We start from the raw sequence: 17,236 nt of genomic DNA on the forward strand, positions 1-17,236 counted from the left end.
CCACCCTGTTAGCTCCTGCTCCTTACTAGCAAAGGCATCCATATCTTATCTGTGGTGGAAAGTCTGAGTTTGGGTGGCCCAGAATGGTCCTCTCTTAAGCCTTCCTTTCCTTCCCCTGTTTTTCAGTGTGTTGCCTCTTTTCCTATCCCAGTTTCTTTCAGTAGCTCCTTTGGGGCAGGACTCTGAAAGTACAAAACCTAAGGCAAGACTAGAACTCACGACCTCTTGGCTTATAGACTGGAGCTTTCACCATTAGGCCAATTCAGTTCAATTTTGCAGACATATTTTTTTAATTATATCTAACTATTCTACCTCTATGCATCCATCCACCCATTGTCTGTCTGTCTGTCTCTCCGTCCATCATCCATCATCCATCATCCATCTATCCATCCATCTATCTATCTATCCAACTATCTATCCATCCATCCATCTATCCATCCATTCATCCATCCATCCATCCATCCACCCATCATCCATCCATCTATCAATCTATCTATCCATCCACTATCCATCCATCCATCCATTCATCCATCCATCCATCCATCATCCATCCATCTATCAATCTATCTATCCATCCATTATCCATCCATCCATCCATCATCCATCCATCTATCAATCTATCTATCCATCCACTATCCATCCATCCATTCATCTATCATCATCCATCTACCCATCCACCCATTATCTATCTATCTATCTATCTATCTATCTATCTATCTATCTATCTATCTATCTATCTAATCATCTATCCATCATGTATTTATCATCTATCACCTTTCCATTTCTCTCTCTCTCTCCATCCATCCATCTCTATCCAACCATCCATCCATCTCCATCCATCCATTTGTCCGTATCCATTCATCCACCCACCCACAAAAACACAAACACACCCACCCACAGATATACAACTCTAAGGAAAAGTATCTGTTTGAAGATGTCTTCAATTTTTGTTTGTTTGTTTGTTTGAGCCAAGGAGATACAACACTGCAGAACTTGAAAAGGTGGGGAAAAAAATTGACAGGATAACGTTGCAATCAAAGGAAGAGATTTGCTTTGGTGCACGATCGTAAAACACTTCAAAACTGCTGATCAGAGCCATTCCTTTAGCCTCCCTTCCGACTGAACGTTGCCGGCTTTCACCATTTCAGCGTAGAGAGACATTATTTTATGAGCACTTATTTTTATGTTTCTTTAAGCTACCCAGAGCGGTTGGGATATGAAGTATTTAACGGAAATATATCGGCTAAATATTTACTCAGATAAATGCATGTTTGACTAGAGGTTTAAGGCGAGTAAGAAAAATAAAGACATATTGAAAGAGAGCTGGAGGTGTTTCAGGATTTTGAGCAGCTGACTATATATTTTTTGGATTTTTAGAAGCCCCTGCCCCCCGCCCCTCCGGTGACGTTTGCAAATGAAAGTTGTCAGGGCCATAAACTATCATCCATTCCCCTGTCACTCGATCAGACAATCCTGCTTGGATTTCCAGAGGGCGCAAAAAATAAGGGTGCAAAAAATGAAGATTTCCAGAGAGTGCAAAAAATAAGGATGCATAAATGAGGATTTCTAGAGGATGCTGAAATAAGGGTGAGGGGAGGATGGGGGGAAGAAGCTGCAAATGAAGATGGCTCTCGGGGGAATTTGTAGCAGAGACAAGTCATTTTGACTCCTCTGCTCTGCTCTTGATTGACGATTCAACGTGGCAGAATATCAGGCTGACCTCAGACCCGAAGTCCAAAGGACCCAGCACTGAAGGGCTGTTTTCATTTTGTGGTCCATGGAGCTTTTCAGTCACCCAGCTCAGGGTTGTCCCCAAAGGGCCTTTTTTCCACCCAAAAAAAGACAACTGGACTTTCTTTGTTTTCTCCTTGAAGACATTCCTCATTCCAGAAGCTTCTTTTAAAAAAAAAACAACAAAAAAAAACCAGATTAACAGAGTTAGAAAGGACCTTGGAGGTCTTCTAGTCCAGCGGTCACCAACTGGTGGTCCACACAAAAATTATTTGCATTTTTGATATTGGCCTAAATCAGGGGTCCTCCAATACGGCCCTGGGGACAGATACGTGCAATGAACGCTTGTGTTGCTGCAGAGTCCCCCCTCTTTTGTGTGGGTCGGAGGGGGGCAGAAATTCCGACTTGGGGTCTGCTTTAGCCATCTGGTGGGGGTCTTTGGCCGAAGGCTGGAGGGAAAAGCCATTGGTGGCAAAGAGCCGGGGGGGCCTCATTCCAATGGGACTGTATCATGGCCTGGAATGGCTGACCATCTCAGCCCACTGAGCCTCCAGGCACCGGTACCTGCCCTTGCACTCGCGCAGGTCTTCCCTCTGCTTGGAAAGCCCATGGTCCTAGTCCTCAGTGAGGTGCTTCTGTTGAGCTTCCTTCTCGGTCAGGTCGAATTTGAACTGAGCTGTTTTGCCAACTCTTTTCTCTGGGTGGTTGCTTAGCTCCAGCACCTGCTTCCTGTTGGGGCCCTAAGGAGCCCTGGCGGGCAGGGGAGGAGGGGCTGGGAGGGGAGGGGCGAGTAGAGGCCGGCAAGGCAGCTCTCGACATGAGACACGTTGAGTTGGCCATACCCACCTGGTCACATGACCTCTTAGCCACACCTACCCAGCCGGTCATTAGGCAGATCCTATTAGCGGTCCGCGGGATTTAAAATTATGAATTTAGTGGTCCCTGAGGTCTGAAAGCCACACCCCCTCCCAAGCAGGAAAGCTTACAGCATATTTGGACTTCATTTCTGTGTTTTAGTAATAATCAATTAATTTAGGTAGTCTTAAGACAGGGGTGTCCAAACTTGGGAACTTTAAGACTTGTGGACTTCAACTCCCAGAATTCCCCAGCCAGCAACTCCCAAAATTCCCCAGCATGGCTGGCTGGGGAATTCTGGGAGTTGAAGTCCACAAGTCTTAAAGTTCCCAAGTTTGGACACCCCTGTCTTAAGGGGACAGCTTTCATTCTTTACATCCTTTGAGACTCAAGTGGTGCTGATTCAGTTTATTTTTATTTCTTTGTTTGCTTGTTTGTTTGTTTGATTGATTGATTGATTGATTGTACCCTGCCTTTATTATTTTAACAAATAACTTAAAGACAGTGAATATGTTCAATATTTCTCTGCCTTCTATTTTCTTCCCAGAAACAACAACCCTGTGTGGTAGGTTGGGCTGACTGGTTCAGAGTCACTCAAACTGGTTTTCATGTGGCCAGTTGGCCCACAAAGAAAAACCTCTATGTATAATCTAAGTGGAAGTGACTATTAGTCAAGTACGTTGAAATGTACTTAGAGGTCATCTAGTCCAACCCCTGCTCCAGGCAGAATCCACTGCTGTAGAGCCTTGGATAGATGGCCACTCACTACTTCCTGAATGCTTATAAACAGGAAATGGCCTTTTTAAAAATTTGGTGATGGGCCACCTAATATGGATGGTCCTTGACTTAAATCCCACAGACCACTAATATGATCTGCCTAATGACCGGCTGGGTGGGCGTGGCTAGGAGGTCATGTGACTGGATGGGCATGGCCAGCTCGATATCACTCAGATTGAGGGACACCTCGCCAGCCTCTACTCACCCCTCCCCTCCCAGCCCCTCCTTGCCTGCCCACCTGGGCTACTTAGGGACCCAATAGGAGGCAGTTGTTGGAGCTAAGCAGCCACCAGGAGAAAGAGTTGGCAAAACAGATCTATCTATCTATCTATCTATCTATCTATCTATCTATCTATCTATCTATCTATCATCTATCTATCTATCTATCTATCATCTATCTATCTATCTATCTATCTATCTATCTATCTATCTATCAATCAATCAATCTTCTATCATTGATCATTTATCTTCTATCTACTTACCTACAATCTCTCTCTATCTACCTCTCTATCTATCTCTCTATCTATTGTCGGACTATATTATCTACTATCTAAATAGATCTAACTAAATAGATCGATCGATCTGTCTGTCTGTCTCTCTCCCCCCCCCCACTTTCTGCCTACCTCTCAGGGCTGTTGTTGTGGAAATAAAATGTGAGGGTACCTTAAACCCTCCTGTCCCACCCATAAATAGCCTTGAGCTCCTGGAGGAAAAGTCGAATGTGCTTTTGCTCTTTTTCTGAGATTCTCAATCATCCCAAGTCATGTTTTGGCCAAAGTTGCTTTTTCTCCCAAAAAAATATTTTGGGTTTTTTCCCCCCTTTGAAAACGTTTCACCAGCTTCTTCAGTTCAAATCATATTACAACCACAATTGATCCCAACGTTTCGGTAACGAAATGAGGCATTTGTTAAAGGCCTCATTTTACGACCTCTTGTCACAGTTGTTAAGCGAATCACTTCACAGTTGTGGAGGAAACGGTTGTTAAGTAAATCCAGCTTTCCCATTGATTTTGAAAAAAAAGGATGGCAGGATTCCAGGAGACTGCAACCAACGTAAGGACGTGCCAAGACGCCAAAGTTTAATCACCTGATCAATGGTCATAAGTGTGAAAAATGGTTATAAGTCATTTTTTTCCAGTGCTGAAAGTCTGTAGGGATACAGTCATCCAGATCCTGGTTATCCCAAAGATGATTTTTTTTCAAGAGGCAACTGGACTTCCTTTTTTTTTTTTCTTTTGAAGATGTTTCACTTCTCATCCAAGAAGCGTCTTCAGCTCTGTCTGAATGGTGGGTAATGGAAGGATTGATACTCCTTGCAGGCAGCTGGTCATTTGCATCCTTTTAGAGGGTCCTTGAGGCCACTTGGAGGTTTAACTGTGTCCTCAGGTCATGGGCTGTGTCAGGTTTTTCCTTGAAGACGTTTCTCTTCTCATCCAAGAAGCTTCTTCTGCTCTGTCTGAATGGTGGGGAACAGAAGGATTGATGATCCTTGCAGATAGCTGGTCATTTGCATCCTTTTAATTGGTTGTTGAGGTCACTTAGAGATCTATCTGTGTCCTCAGGTCATGGACGGTGTTAGGTTTTTCTTTGAAGACATTTCACTTCTCATCCAAGAATCTTCTTCAGCTCTGACTGGATGGTGGGGAATGGAAGGATTGATGCTCCTTTGCAGACACCTGGTCACTTGCATCCTTTTAGAGGGTCATTAAGGCCACTTGGAGGTTTATCTGTATCCTCAGATCATTGACTGTGTCAGGTCTTTCCTTGAAGACGTTTCACTTCTCATCCAAGAAGCGTCTTCAGCTCTGGCTGGATGGTGGGGATGGAAGGATTTATATTTTCTGCAAACAAAGTTGGTCATTTGCATCCTTTTAGAGGGTCATTGAGGCCACTTGGAGGTTTGTCTGTATCATTCAGGTGCAAATGGGTGTGGAACAGTTCCAAGAAGTCTCCACACCCATTTACACCACTCAGGTGACCCTGAGGACACCGATCAACCTCCAAGTGGCCTCAACGACCCTCTAAAACGATGCAAATGACCAACTTTGTTTACAGAAAATATAAATCCTTCCATCCCCACCATCCTATCAGAGCTGAAGAAGCTTCTTGGATGAGAAGCGAAACATCTTCAAAAGAAAAAAAAACAAGGAAGTCCAGTTGCCTCCTGAAATAGCACCACTGGGATGTTTTTTCAGTGCTGTTGTGACTTCGAAACAAACTGTTGTAAGTTGAGGACTACCTGAATACACAGAACAGTTTGCGTTCAGTTGAAACAGCACTGAAAAAGTGACTTACGACCGTTGTTCACAGTTATGACCGTTGCCGCGTCCCCTGTGATTCACGTGATCCAAATTGAGACGCTTGGCAACTGATTCATATTTATGACTGTCGTAGTGTCCCCGGGGTCACATGATCCCCCTTTTGCGACCGTCTGACAAGCCAAGTCTATGAGGGAAACCAGATTCACTTAACAACATGGGGTGACTAACCTATCAACTGCAGCGATTCGCTTAGCAATGGAGGCAAGAAAGGTCGTAAAATGGGACGAGTCTCACTTAAGAAAGGAAGCGTTGGGCTCAATTGCGATCATAAATCCAGGATGAGCTGTATGGAAGTGCTTGGGTTCAATCGCATTGTTTGAGAAGATGCAGAAAAAAGAACAATGTACGCATTGATTTAAAATAAAATGCAATTTAAGGAGAATTTCTTTGTCAAGGAAACAGAGAGAAACATCTATCCCGTTTGAAGCGTTTCTCCATTGTCTTAGACATCTGATGGTTGTGTCAATAGTCCTCGACTTACGAACCCAAATTTCTGTTGCTAAACGTTACGGGGGCTCTGGCTCGTTTTACGACCTTTCTTGACACCGTCGTTAAGTGAACCCCTGCAGTTGCGAAGTTAGTAACGTGGTTTGTTAAGCGAATCTTGGTTTCCCTCCTGGACTTTGCTTGTCAGAAGGTCGCAAAAGGGGACCACATGAAGACACCCCCACACATCGCGGGACGATAGGGGAAAGTCGTAGGTCCGAGTCGGTTTCCAGGCGCCTGACGTTTGATCCCGCAATGCTGGGGAAACGCTACGACGGTCGTAAGTGTGAAAACAGCTCTTTGTTTCAGTGCTGTTGTAACTTTCAGCGGTCCCCAAATGGACTGTTGTAAGCGGAGGTAGTCCTCGACTTACAACACTTTGCTTAGCGACCGTTTGAAGTTACGATGACATTGGGGGAAAAAAGCGATGTAGGACTCTTTTTCACACTTACGACAGTTGCCGCCTCCCCGGAGCCTTGAGTTGGCGGCCCCAGCGTCTGAATTTTCATCCTGTGGCTAAGGGCACGCTTCGACGGTCGTAAGTGTGAAAAACGGTCGCAAGCCCCTTTCTTCAATGCCATTGCCACTTTCTAAATGGTCAGTAAGTCAACGGATGTAAGTTGAGGACTGCCCATACACCCCATCCCATCAAACGTGCCGAACGACGTTTCCTGCTGGAAAGCGGTGGGCGTTTGAGGCTTGGAAGTGTGAATGGGAGACACACCTGTTTGGGATCCACTTTTCCCAACCTTTGGCAGGCTGCTGAGGTGGGTCTCCATGCAGCCCCAAATCCATTTCAGTTTTGTTTCCCCCCCACTCCACTGTCGAGTGTGAAATCCCCCCCTCCCCAATACGGACGGTAGGTGTGGAAACAGCTGCTGCCGGGGGTGTGCGTGAGCGTGGGAAGCAAGCCACATGCTGGGTGTTTGCACACCACATGGACATTGGGGTGGATTGCTGGGCGCCGGAGAGTCGTGGTTGGTGACAGAGGGTGATGCGTCATGCTGAGAGGGGCAGGGTGTGTGTGTGTGTGTGTGTGTGTGTGTGTGTGTGTGTGTGTGTGTGAGTGGTGGGGGCTGGATGTGATAAGTGCCACCATGAAAAGAGTGTGCAAGCTGGTGGCTCAAAGTGAGCAGCCTTCCCGGAGACACGGAGGAGAAGGAAACAGGTGTCGCTGAGGACTTGCAGCTGGAGAAATTGCCTTTCTCGCACTCAGGGCCACTGAGCCCAAAAGCAGCCAGGTAGGAAGTGCTGACCCGGGCTGTGCGTAAGGGCATTAGTTGCGCCCCCATGATGGCTAGGAGACATGCGGGACCTCTGACGTGAATCCGAAGCCTCCGAAATCCCATCCGCATCCAGCTTGCATCCTAAATTGGCTTCTATTGCCTTCTTGACTTCCCGAGATCTCCTGGTGGTGTCCTCTCCAAAAAGAAAAAAAAAGCCCAACCACTTAGGTTGAAAAGGGGAATGGGGGTGGCTAGAGACCTCAGTGAGGGCCTTTGGGGTGCAAACTCCTGGCTGGGGCAGCAGGAGGGCAGGAATCGGTGTGACATCCAGGTAGGTTCAAAGTTACTTTTGCGGTGGGTGGGTGGGTGGGTGGGTGGGTGGGCTTGTCTCTGTTTCTGCATTCCTTGCTGCCTTGAGGAGGGGGAGGGAAGGGAGGGCCATGCACGCCGTGAGCTCCGAAGGGAGGGGGGCGTGAGGCTAACTGTGGTTGTGATGTTTTTTTCAGCAATGTGTTGGTAATGCTTGTTTCTCTTCCCCTCTTGTTCTCTCCTTTCTCTCTCTCTCTCTCCCCCCCCCCCCGTGTGCGCGTCTCTTTCTTCCTTTCTCTCTCTCTCTCTCTCTCTCTCTCTGCCTCTCTCTCCCCCCTTTGCACTCGCTTCCCCCTCCTCCCTCCTTTCACAGACCCTCCTCCTCCTCCTCCATCGCCACCACCTCCTCCTCCTCCTCCTCTTCTTCTTCCTCCTTCTCTCCATCTCAGCTGGGCGCCTGGTCCTGGAAAGGCTGCCGAACGGTGCTGGTCGATCCTTTCCGAACCAAATGCTTCTGTGACCGGATCTCTACCTTCGCCATCTTAGCCCACATCGCTGCTGACATGGTAAGCCCCTGCCAAGGGAGCATCTCTCCCGCTGCCAGCCAGCCAGCCAGCCAGCCAGAGCGGGGGGACAAACCATTGGCTCCTGCCCAAAAGGTGGAGGAAGAAAGAAAGAAAGGGAGGAAGGGAGGGAGGGAGGGACGGAAAGGGGGAAAAAAATCCACAGTCCAGCCTGTGTGACATTTCCAGCTTGCTCGGTGCACGCCTGCGTGTGGCAGAGGTGGGGTGTGTGTATCTCTGTACGTGTTTCTCTCTCTCTCTCTCTGTTGGGGGCATCACAAAGATTTAGCATGTCGGGGCGACCGTGACTGCATGCCTGCCCAGCTAGAGATGTGCAAAAGCATCTCTCTAGCATTTGCACATCTCCGAGCTATGCGTGCATTGGTGCTGCACAATCTTGCACATCGCCTTCTCTAGCCGAGGCCACATTTCTTTTCCCCTTTGCTCGCTTTGAGAATCGGTGACCTGAATCACCGCCGGGGATCACAACGGCATTCAAATGTCACCCTCTTTTTTCCCCTCTCTTGCGCCTTTTGACCCCTATTCTCAGTCAATGCGGAGCTCCTCCGGGATGGGGCAGGGGGTGGGAGGGCTGGATTTGCTTGGGGAGGGTTGCAAATGGGTCAGCCGTGCCGAAATGCTTGGAGGGGTGCTGGGTATGTATCCAGGCCTCTTTTTTAAGCTTTGCAGCACTGAAGGAATGGAGGTGTTGGCCTCCTTCATCCTTCGGAGGGCGGGCTGGCAGCGTAACTCCTTTCTCCACCAGCTGGCCGGTGTCCAGTTTCAACTTCCAACTCTTAAAGAGACTTTTTGGGGTCTTTTGGTAATGGCTTGGTCTCGGAGTTCTGCATGCCTTCTTCATCCTTCTCCTTCCCCCTTTTTTTTGAGGTTAGGGCTAGCGGGTGGTCAAAGGAAGGATGCAATCTTTGGGTCTGGCCTCCCCGAAATGCCCCCCTGCAGATGTTTGCATGAAGGGGTAGCATGTGGCTTTGGGCCAGATGTGTCTTTCCAGGGACGGTGGGAAGCTGGCGAGAAAGTTTGGGGGGACAGAAGAAACTGAAGGGTTGACATTTGGCTCCGTCAAGATCAGAAGTTTGGATGGAAGGAATGTAGATGTGGATTTTATTTTGTTTTGTTTTGTTTTTATGTGTGTTTGTGTTTGTTTCTCGACTTCGCTTCGGATTTAGCAAACTCGGCTGCCCTTCTAGGTCAACTTAAAATTCGCCCTTCTCCATCCCATCCCTCGGGCGGCTCTCAGCTTTCCATCCTCCTGGGTTGTAGCTCCTGGAAGTTCTCAGGAGCTTCTTCTTCTTCTCTCTCTCTCTCTTTTCTCCTCCCCGGCCAGGAAGGGTGAAGAGAAGATCGTGGGGATGGGCCAGGAGAGAGGAGGTTTCCTGGTAAAAGGCAGGTTTTTCCAAGATAGGTTTATTATTAGAAACACTAATGTATTTGGTCCACTAGTTGCCATGGAAACATCTGCACTGAAAGTGGCTTTTAAAGTGCAAGGTTGTCTATGCTGGAGGGAGGCCCGAAGCCTCTGGAATTGGGGCAGGAGAAGATGCGGAAGAGAGTGGTGGGTAAGATGGAGGTCCTTCTTAGGATGCCCAAAGTGGGATCGGTCAAAACAGCCAAACCACCAAGTTGCGCCCTTGTCCCATTTCTTGGAGATGTATAGATTTACAGATGAACCAAGTTGGAAAGGACCTTGTAGGTCATCCAGTCCAACCCATCGCCAAAGAAGGAGACCGTACATCATTTCTGACCAATGGCAATCCAGTCTCTTCTTGAAAGCCTCCAGTGAATGAAACTCCCAAAACTTCTGAAGGTTCTCTCTGTCAGAAAATTCCTCCTTATTTCTAGGTTCTAAGATCACGTGAAGTGTTAATACCACTTTATAATGCCTTGGTAAGGCCACACTTGGAATACTGCATTCAGTTCTGGTCGCCACAATGTAGAAAAGATGTGGAGACTCTAGAAAGAGTGCAGAGAAGAGCAACAACGATGATTAGGGGACTGGAGACTAAAACATATGAAGAACGGTTGCAGGAACTGGGTATGTTTAGCTTAAGAGAAAGAAGGACTAAGGGAGACATGATAGCATTGTTCCAATATCTCAGGGGTTGCCACAAAGAAGAGGGAGTCAAACTATTCTCCAAAGCACCTGAGGGTAGAACAAGAAGCAATGGGTGGAAACTAATCAAGGACAGAAGCAACTTAGAACTGAGGAGAAACTTCCTGACAGTTAGAACAATTAATTAGTGGAACAGAAGTTGCCTCCAGAAGTTGTGAATGCCCCAACACTGGAAGTCTTTAAGAAGATGTTGGATAGCCATTTGTCTGAAACGGTATAGGGTTTCCTGCCTAGGCAGGGGGTTGGACTAGAAGACCTCCAAGGTCCCTTCCAACTCTACTATTGTATTGTATTGTAAGGTTGAATCTTTCCTTGTTCAGTTTCCATCCATTATTCCATGTCTGTCCTTCCGGTGCTTTGGAAAGTAGGTTGACCCCCTTCCTCTCTGTGGCAGCCCCTCAAATATTGGAAGATGCTCTCATGTCTCCCCTGGTCCTTCTCTTCACTAGACCAGCCATGCCCAGTTCCTGCAACTGTTCATCGAATGTCTGAGCCTCCATTCCCCTCATCATCTTGGTTGCTCTTCTCTACACTCTTTCTAGAGTCTCAACATCTTTTTTATAGCATGGTGACCAAAACTGAATGCAGTATTCTAAGTGTGGTCTTACTAGGGCTTTATAGAGTGGTATTAGTACCTCCCTTGATCTTGATTCTATCCCTCTGTTGATGCAGCCTAGAACTGTGTTGGCTTTTTTGGCTGCTGCCACACACAGCTGGCTCATATTTAATTGGTTGTCCATTTAGGACTCCAAGATCCCTCTCACAGTTCCTGCTATTAAGCCTGATTTCTCCCAATCTATATATATATACTTTTGGTTTCTCTTACCTAAGTGTAAGACTTTACTTTTCTCTACATTGAATTTCATTTTTTAAGATACGGCCCAGGGTTTAAGTCTATAAATATAAATCCTTCCATTCCCCACCATTCAGTCAGAGTTGAGGAAGCTCAAGATCCAGATGGTGGGGAATGGAAGGATTTATATTCCTTGAAAACAGCTGGTCATTTGCATTATTTTTAGAGGGTCCTTGAGGCCACTATCTGTGCCCTCCCTTGGGGTCACCTGAATAGTGCAAATGGGTGTGGAGCCTTCTTGGAACTGCAGTATTCTAGGTGTGACCTTACTAAGGCTTTATAGAGTGGTAGTAGTAACTCCCTTGATCTTGATTGAATCCTTCTGGAGGGGAAAGAGGGAGGGAAGTGACCCTTACCCAAGGAAGCAAGGTTTTGCCAACTTGGTCATCAGTTGGTCATGACTGAAGTGACCTCAAAGCTGAACCAACTCAGCAATAACCATAAATCAATGTTCTTCCACCCTTCGTTCTTCATGTCTTCCCCATGTTGATGTCGTCCAAAAAATCACAACTTTATTTAGGCCTCCTCACTTCTACAGGGCACCGAAGCTGACGGGAGGACAATTTAAGTTGCAACTCCCCCCTCCTCAATCTTATTTCTTCCTCTCTTTTTTGTTTTGGTTCATCTAAACCCTGGCTTATCATTGTAGGAATAAGCCACAATCAGCCTATAGCTTAGATTGTTCCTCTGTTCTTTCTCTGCTTCCCAAAGTTGAAAAGTTTGTTTCTCTGTCTGTTTTGTTTTGTGTGTGTGTATGTGTGTACACACACACACATCACAGCTGGTTGTATTGCCTGAAGTGAGACAAAGTGTGGCTTCTCTTAACAATTTGAAGCTAGTTTGTTACAGGTCATTTAAGGTTTACCTAAGTTTGGTCTCCTTCAAATCAGGCTTGACTTCTGAAGGTTTGGTAAAAAAATGGATGGCCAGAAACGGGCAGAATAACACAATTAGAAGGGACCTTGGGGGTCTTCTAGCCCAGCCCCCTGCTCAAGCAGGGGACCGTCTCACATTCTAAACAAATGGCTGTCCAGTCTCTTCTTAAAAACCTCCAGTGAGAATTGACCTTACCACCATGAGGGCTATCTTGAGTTTTTTTTCCACCATAACTTGCAAGGACTCCAACTTGAACAGATTCCAAATGTTTAGAATATTGTACAAAAAGGATCTTCAGGAAGCGGCTATCGGAACTTCAGAACTAAGTCTTAAGTTGAGGACTACCTTTATCGTTAAGGGTTGGTACCACTTTATAAATCCTTATTATGATCTCACTTGGAATCCTGCATCCAGTTCTGTAAAAAAGATGTGGAGACTCTAGAAAGAGTGCAGAGAAGAGCAACAAAGATGATTAGGGGACTGGAGGCTAAAACATATGAAGAACGGTTGCAGGAACTGGGTATGTTTAGCTTAAGAGAAAGAAGGACTAGGGGAGACATGATAGCAGCCTTCCAATATCTCAGGGGTTGCCACAAAGAAGAGGGAGTCAAACTATTCTCCAAAGTACCTGAGGGTAGAACAAGAAGCAACAGGTGGAAACTAATCAAGGAGAGAAGCAACTTAGAACTGAAGAGAAATTTCCTGATGGTTAGGACAGAGTCCTTTGTGGGAAGCAAAATATCCCTATTTATTTGCTTGCTTGTATCCTACCTTTATAATTTTTGCAACTAATTCAGTACATTTATAGAGGCCACATTTTTTGAACATTTGACCTAAACTCTAAAGAAGATGGTGAAACGGAAATGTTCAAATTGTCTCCAGCAGGTGCCCTCTCACAATCGCACCTTAGTAAAAGTGTACTATTCCCTGTCAAATTTCGTCAATGGGGTTTTAATAAGAAAGCTTTTCCTTAGAGCAAAATGCACAGGTACAGTATGGGTGGTACCTTGCTCAATAGTAGTAACTGTGAAAGGGATCTTGGAGTCCTAGTGGACAACCATTTAAATAGGAGCCAGCCGTGTGCAGCAGCTGCCCCAAAAGCCAACACAGTTCTAGGCTGCATCAACAGAGGGATAGAATCAAGATCACGTGAAGTGTTAATACCACTTTATAATGCCTTGGTAAGGCCACACTTGGAATACGGCATTCCGTTTTGGTCGCCACGATGGAAAAAGGATGTGGAGACTCTAGAAAGAGTGCAGAGAAGAGCAACCAAGAGGATTAGGGGACTGGAGACTGAAATATATGAAGAACGGTTGCAGGAACTGGGTATGTTTAGCTTAAGAGAAAGAAGGACTAGGGGAGACATGATAGCATTGTTCCAATATCTCAGGGACTGCCATAAAGAAGAGGGAGTCAAATTATTCTCCAAGGCACTTGAGGGTAGAACAAGAAACAATGGGTGGAAACTAATCAAGGAGAGAAACAACTTAGAACTGAGGAGAAACTTCCTGACAGTTAGAACAATTAATCAGTGGAACAGAAGTTGCCTCCAGAAGTTGTGAATGCCCAAACACTGGAAGTCTTTAAGAAGATGTTGGATAGCCATTTGACTGAAGTGCTGTAGGGTTTCCTGCTTGAGTAGGGAATTGGACTATAAGACCTCCAAGGTCCCTTCCAACTTCTATTCTGTTCTTATTATTCTGTTATTATTAACAACCTCATTTGTACTTTAATACCCTTAGAAAATGACTTTACATTGTACCACAACATCCCCAAGAAGGTCAGTTAAAGATCTGATGGTTTCATCCCCACGACATGCTAATTTTCTTTTGTTTTATTCCCTGTTGGGATTTGTGTTTTCGTTGGTTTTGGTGGTGCTTGTGAGGATGAGGGCTTTATGGCGCATGGCAAAGTCGGAATACAGAAAAAGGAAAGGAAGTGGAAATCAAATGAAGAAGATTGTACACAATCCCCACTTACATTTTTAGTAAGTCCTTTTCTTTAAAAAAAACTTCACTTGAGAATCTACAGGTAGTCCTCGACTTACGACCACAATTGAGCCCAAAATATTTGTTGTTAAGTGAGGCATTGGTTAAGTGAGTTTTATCCCATTTTATGATATTTCTTGCCACTGTTGTTAAATGAATCACTGCAGTTGATAAGTTAGCAAGTCGTTAAGTGATTCAGGCTTCCCCGTTGACTTTGCTGATCAGAAGGTCACAAAAGGGGATCGTGTGACCCCCGGGAACATTGCAATGGTCATAAATATGAGTCCATTGCCAAGCGTCTGAATTTTGATCACGTGGTCGTGGGGCTGCGGCAAGGGTCATAAGTGGGAAATCTTGTCATAAGCCGCTTGTTTCAGTGCCTTTGTAACTTTGGACACTAAATGGACTGTTGTACATTATCACATTGTACTGTCGAATTATACATTATTACACTTACATTCTGGTTATTTTATCCATCTCTTTTCATTTGCTGGGACTCATATTTCAAGCATAATTATGAATTTTCTCAGTTGCATGGAGCAGTTGGGAGAGGGGTCGGATTCAGGCGGATCGGACCAGTTTGGGCAAACCAGTTCACTCCGATGATCAGCTGAGAGTGAATTTTCATCTCTCGTAGGCTCAAAGGAAACAAGCATGAAGAGAAACTTAATTTGCCGTTTGCTCACCTCCAGCCGGATTCCCTTGGCTTCTTGGAAGGGGTGCTTTGTGCAGTGGTGGGATTCAGCAGGTTCAGGGAGGGAACCAGTTCGCCCAATGATTGGTTGAGAGCAAACTGGTTTGCTCCGATGATCACATAAGAGTGAACTGGTAGCTCTGACGATCAGCTGAGAGCGAACCAGTAGCTCTGACAATCAGTTAGGGAGTGAACCGGTTCGCCCAATGATCAGCTGAGAGCGAACCAGTTCGCTTCGACGATCACATGAGAGCAAACCGGTAGCTCCTATGATCAGCTGAGATATAACCGGTAGCTCTGACGATCAGTTGGGGAGTGAACCAGTTTGCCCAGCGATCAGCTGAGAGTGAACCGGTTCACTCTGACGATTACATGAGAGCGAACCAGTAGTTCCTATGATCATCTCAGGGGTTGCCACAAAGAAGAGGGAGTCAAACTATTCTCCAAGGCACCTGAGGGTAGAACAAGAAGCAATGGGTGGAAATTAATCAAGGAGAGAAGCAACCTAGAACTGAGGAGAAACTTCCTGACAGTTAGAACAATTCATCAGTGGAACAGAAGTTGCCTCCAGAAGTTGTGAATGCTCCAACACTGGAAGTCTTTAAGAAGATGTTGGATAGCCATTTGTCTGAAACGGTATAGGGTTTCCTGCCTAGGCAGGGGGTTGGACTAGAAGACCTCCAAGGTCCCTTCCAACTCTACTATTGTATTATTGTATTATCTGAGGTCGAACCGGTAGCTCTGACGATCAGTTGGGGAGTGAACCAGTTTGCCCAACTATCAGCTGAGAGCGAAGCGGTTCACTCTGATGATCAGGTGGGCCTGCCTGCCTGTCCTTGCGCTTTACTTACCTATATCCTCTCAGCTGATTAGCGCAGCAGAGCGGATTGCCGTACCTCAGCTGTGTTACTTCCCAAGAAGTAACGTGGAAGGAGTCCTTGACTTATGACCGTTTGTTTAGTCGCCATTCAAAGTTGGTGAGCACTTGAATTTTGATCCCATCAATATAAGGGGATGCTGCAATGGTTACGTGTCCAGGGACTGATCATAAATCCCTTTTTTCAGTGTTGTTGTAAGTTTGGACCGCCACTAAGTGAACTGTTATAAGTCGAGGACTACCTGTATAAGCTGAATTGCTGCAAATGATGTGAAATTATTTGCTGAGTTGATGAAAATTTATCCTCTTCAGGTAGATGACTTTCGGTAGAGTAGACTCGTCCGATATTTTTGTACAAGATCTGGACAGCTATTGGTCTGTTGAGTGTAAAATTTACTAAAAGGGGTTACCAGGTGTCCTCAACCTATGGCCACAATTGTGCCCACAATTTCTGTTGCTAAGTGGAACAGTTGTTAATATCACTAGCACTTAGACTTATATACCCCTTCACACTGCTTTTACGTCCCACTCTAAGTGGTTTACAGAGTCAGCATCTTACCCCCAACAGTCCTCCTTTTACCCCTTCGGAAGGACTGAATCAACCTTGAACCAGTCAGAATTGAATTCCTGACAGTGGGCAGAGTTAGCCTGCAATACTGCATTCTAACCACCGTGCCGCTATGGCTCTTTGGAGTTTTGTCCCATTTTGCAAACTTTCTGCAACAGTTATTAAATCGATCACGGTGCTTGTTAAGTGAGTGGCTCAGTGGCTAAGACACTGAGATCAGAAAGGTCGGCAGTTCAGGGGTTCAAATCCCTAACGCCGCATAACGGAGTGAGCTCCCGTGACCCGTCCCAGCTTCTGCCAACCTAGCAGTTCAAAAGGATGTAAAAATGCAAGTAGAAAAACAGGAATCACCTTGGTGGGAAGGGAACAGCTCCGTGCTCCTTCGGCATTGAGTCATGCCGGCCACAGGACCACGGAGACGTCTTCAGGTAGTCCTTGACGTACGACCACAACGGAGCCCAAAATGTATGTTCTTAAGCAAGGCAGTTGTTAAGTGAGGTTCACCCCATTTTGCAATGTTTCTTGCTAAGTGAATCACTACAGTGGTTGAGTTACTAGCACCGTTGTTAAGTGATTCTGGCTTCCCCATTGACTTAGCTGGTCAGAAGGTCGCAAAAGGGGCTCACGAGACCCAAGGACAGAACAACGGACATACATGTGAGTCATTTGCTAAGCATCTGAAGTTTGGTCATGTGACCATGGGGATACAGCAATGGTAGGTGTGAAAAATGGCCACGTTTTTCAATGATGATGTAACTTCAAGCAGTCAGTATATGAACTGCTATAAGTTAAGGACTACCTGTACTTTAAATCAAGATTTTACTGTCCCAGAGGTGTTTTTTTTCAAGAGGCAGTTGGACTTTCTGTTTTTTCTTTGAAGACATTTTACTTCTCACCCAAGAAGCTTCTTCGGCTCTATTTGAATGGTGGGGAATGGAAGGATTGATACTCCTTGCAGGCAGCTGGTCATTTGCATCC

The 17,236-nt window shown here is 45.9% G+C and overlaps 1 protein-coding gene across 6 annotated transcripts in view; it reads left to right on the forward strand.

Moving 5' to 3' along the window:
• Window positions 1–17,236, forward strand: part of LOC309391050 (adhesion G protein-coupled receptor B1-like) — a 132,143-nt gene that overhangs the window by 23,937 nt on the left and 90,970 nt on the right. For all 6 annotated transcript variants that reach the window (XM_081951094.1, XM_081951096.1, XM_081951095.1 and 3 more), the window contains exon 3: window positions 8,079–8,271. In XM_081951094.1, coding sequence (XP_081807220.1) covers window positions 8,079–8,271 — 193 coding nt within the window. The remainder of the gene's footprint in view (window positions 1–8,078; window positions 8,272–17,236) is intronic.

Source organism: Natrix helvetica (assembly GCF_964273705.1).
Source record: "Natrix helvetica genome assembly, chromosome: 4".
NCBI lineage: Eukaryota > Metazoa > Chordata > Lepidosauria > Squamata > Natricidae > Natrix > Natrix helvetica.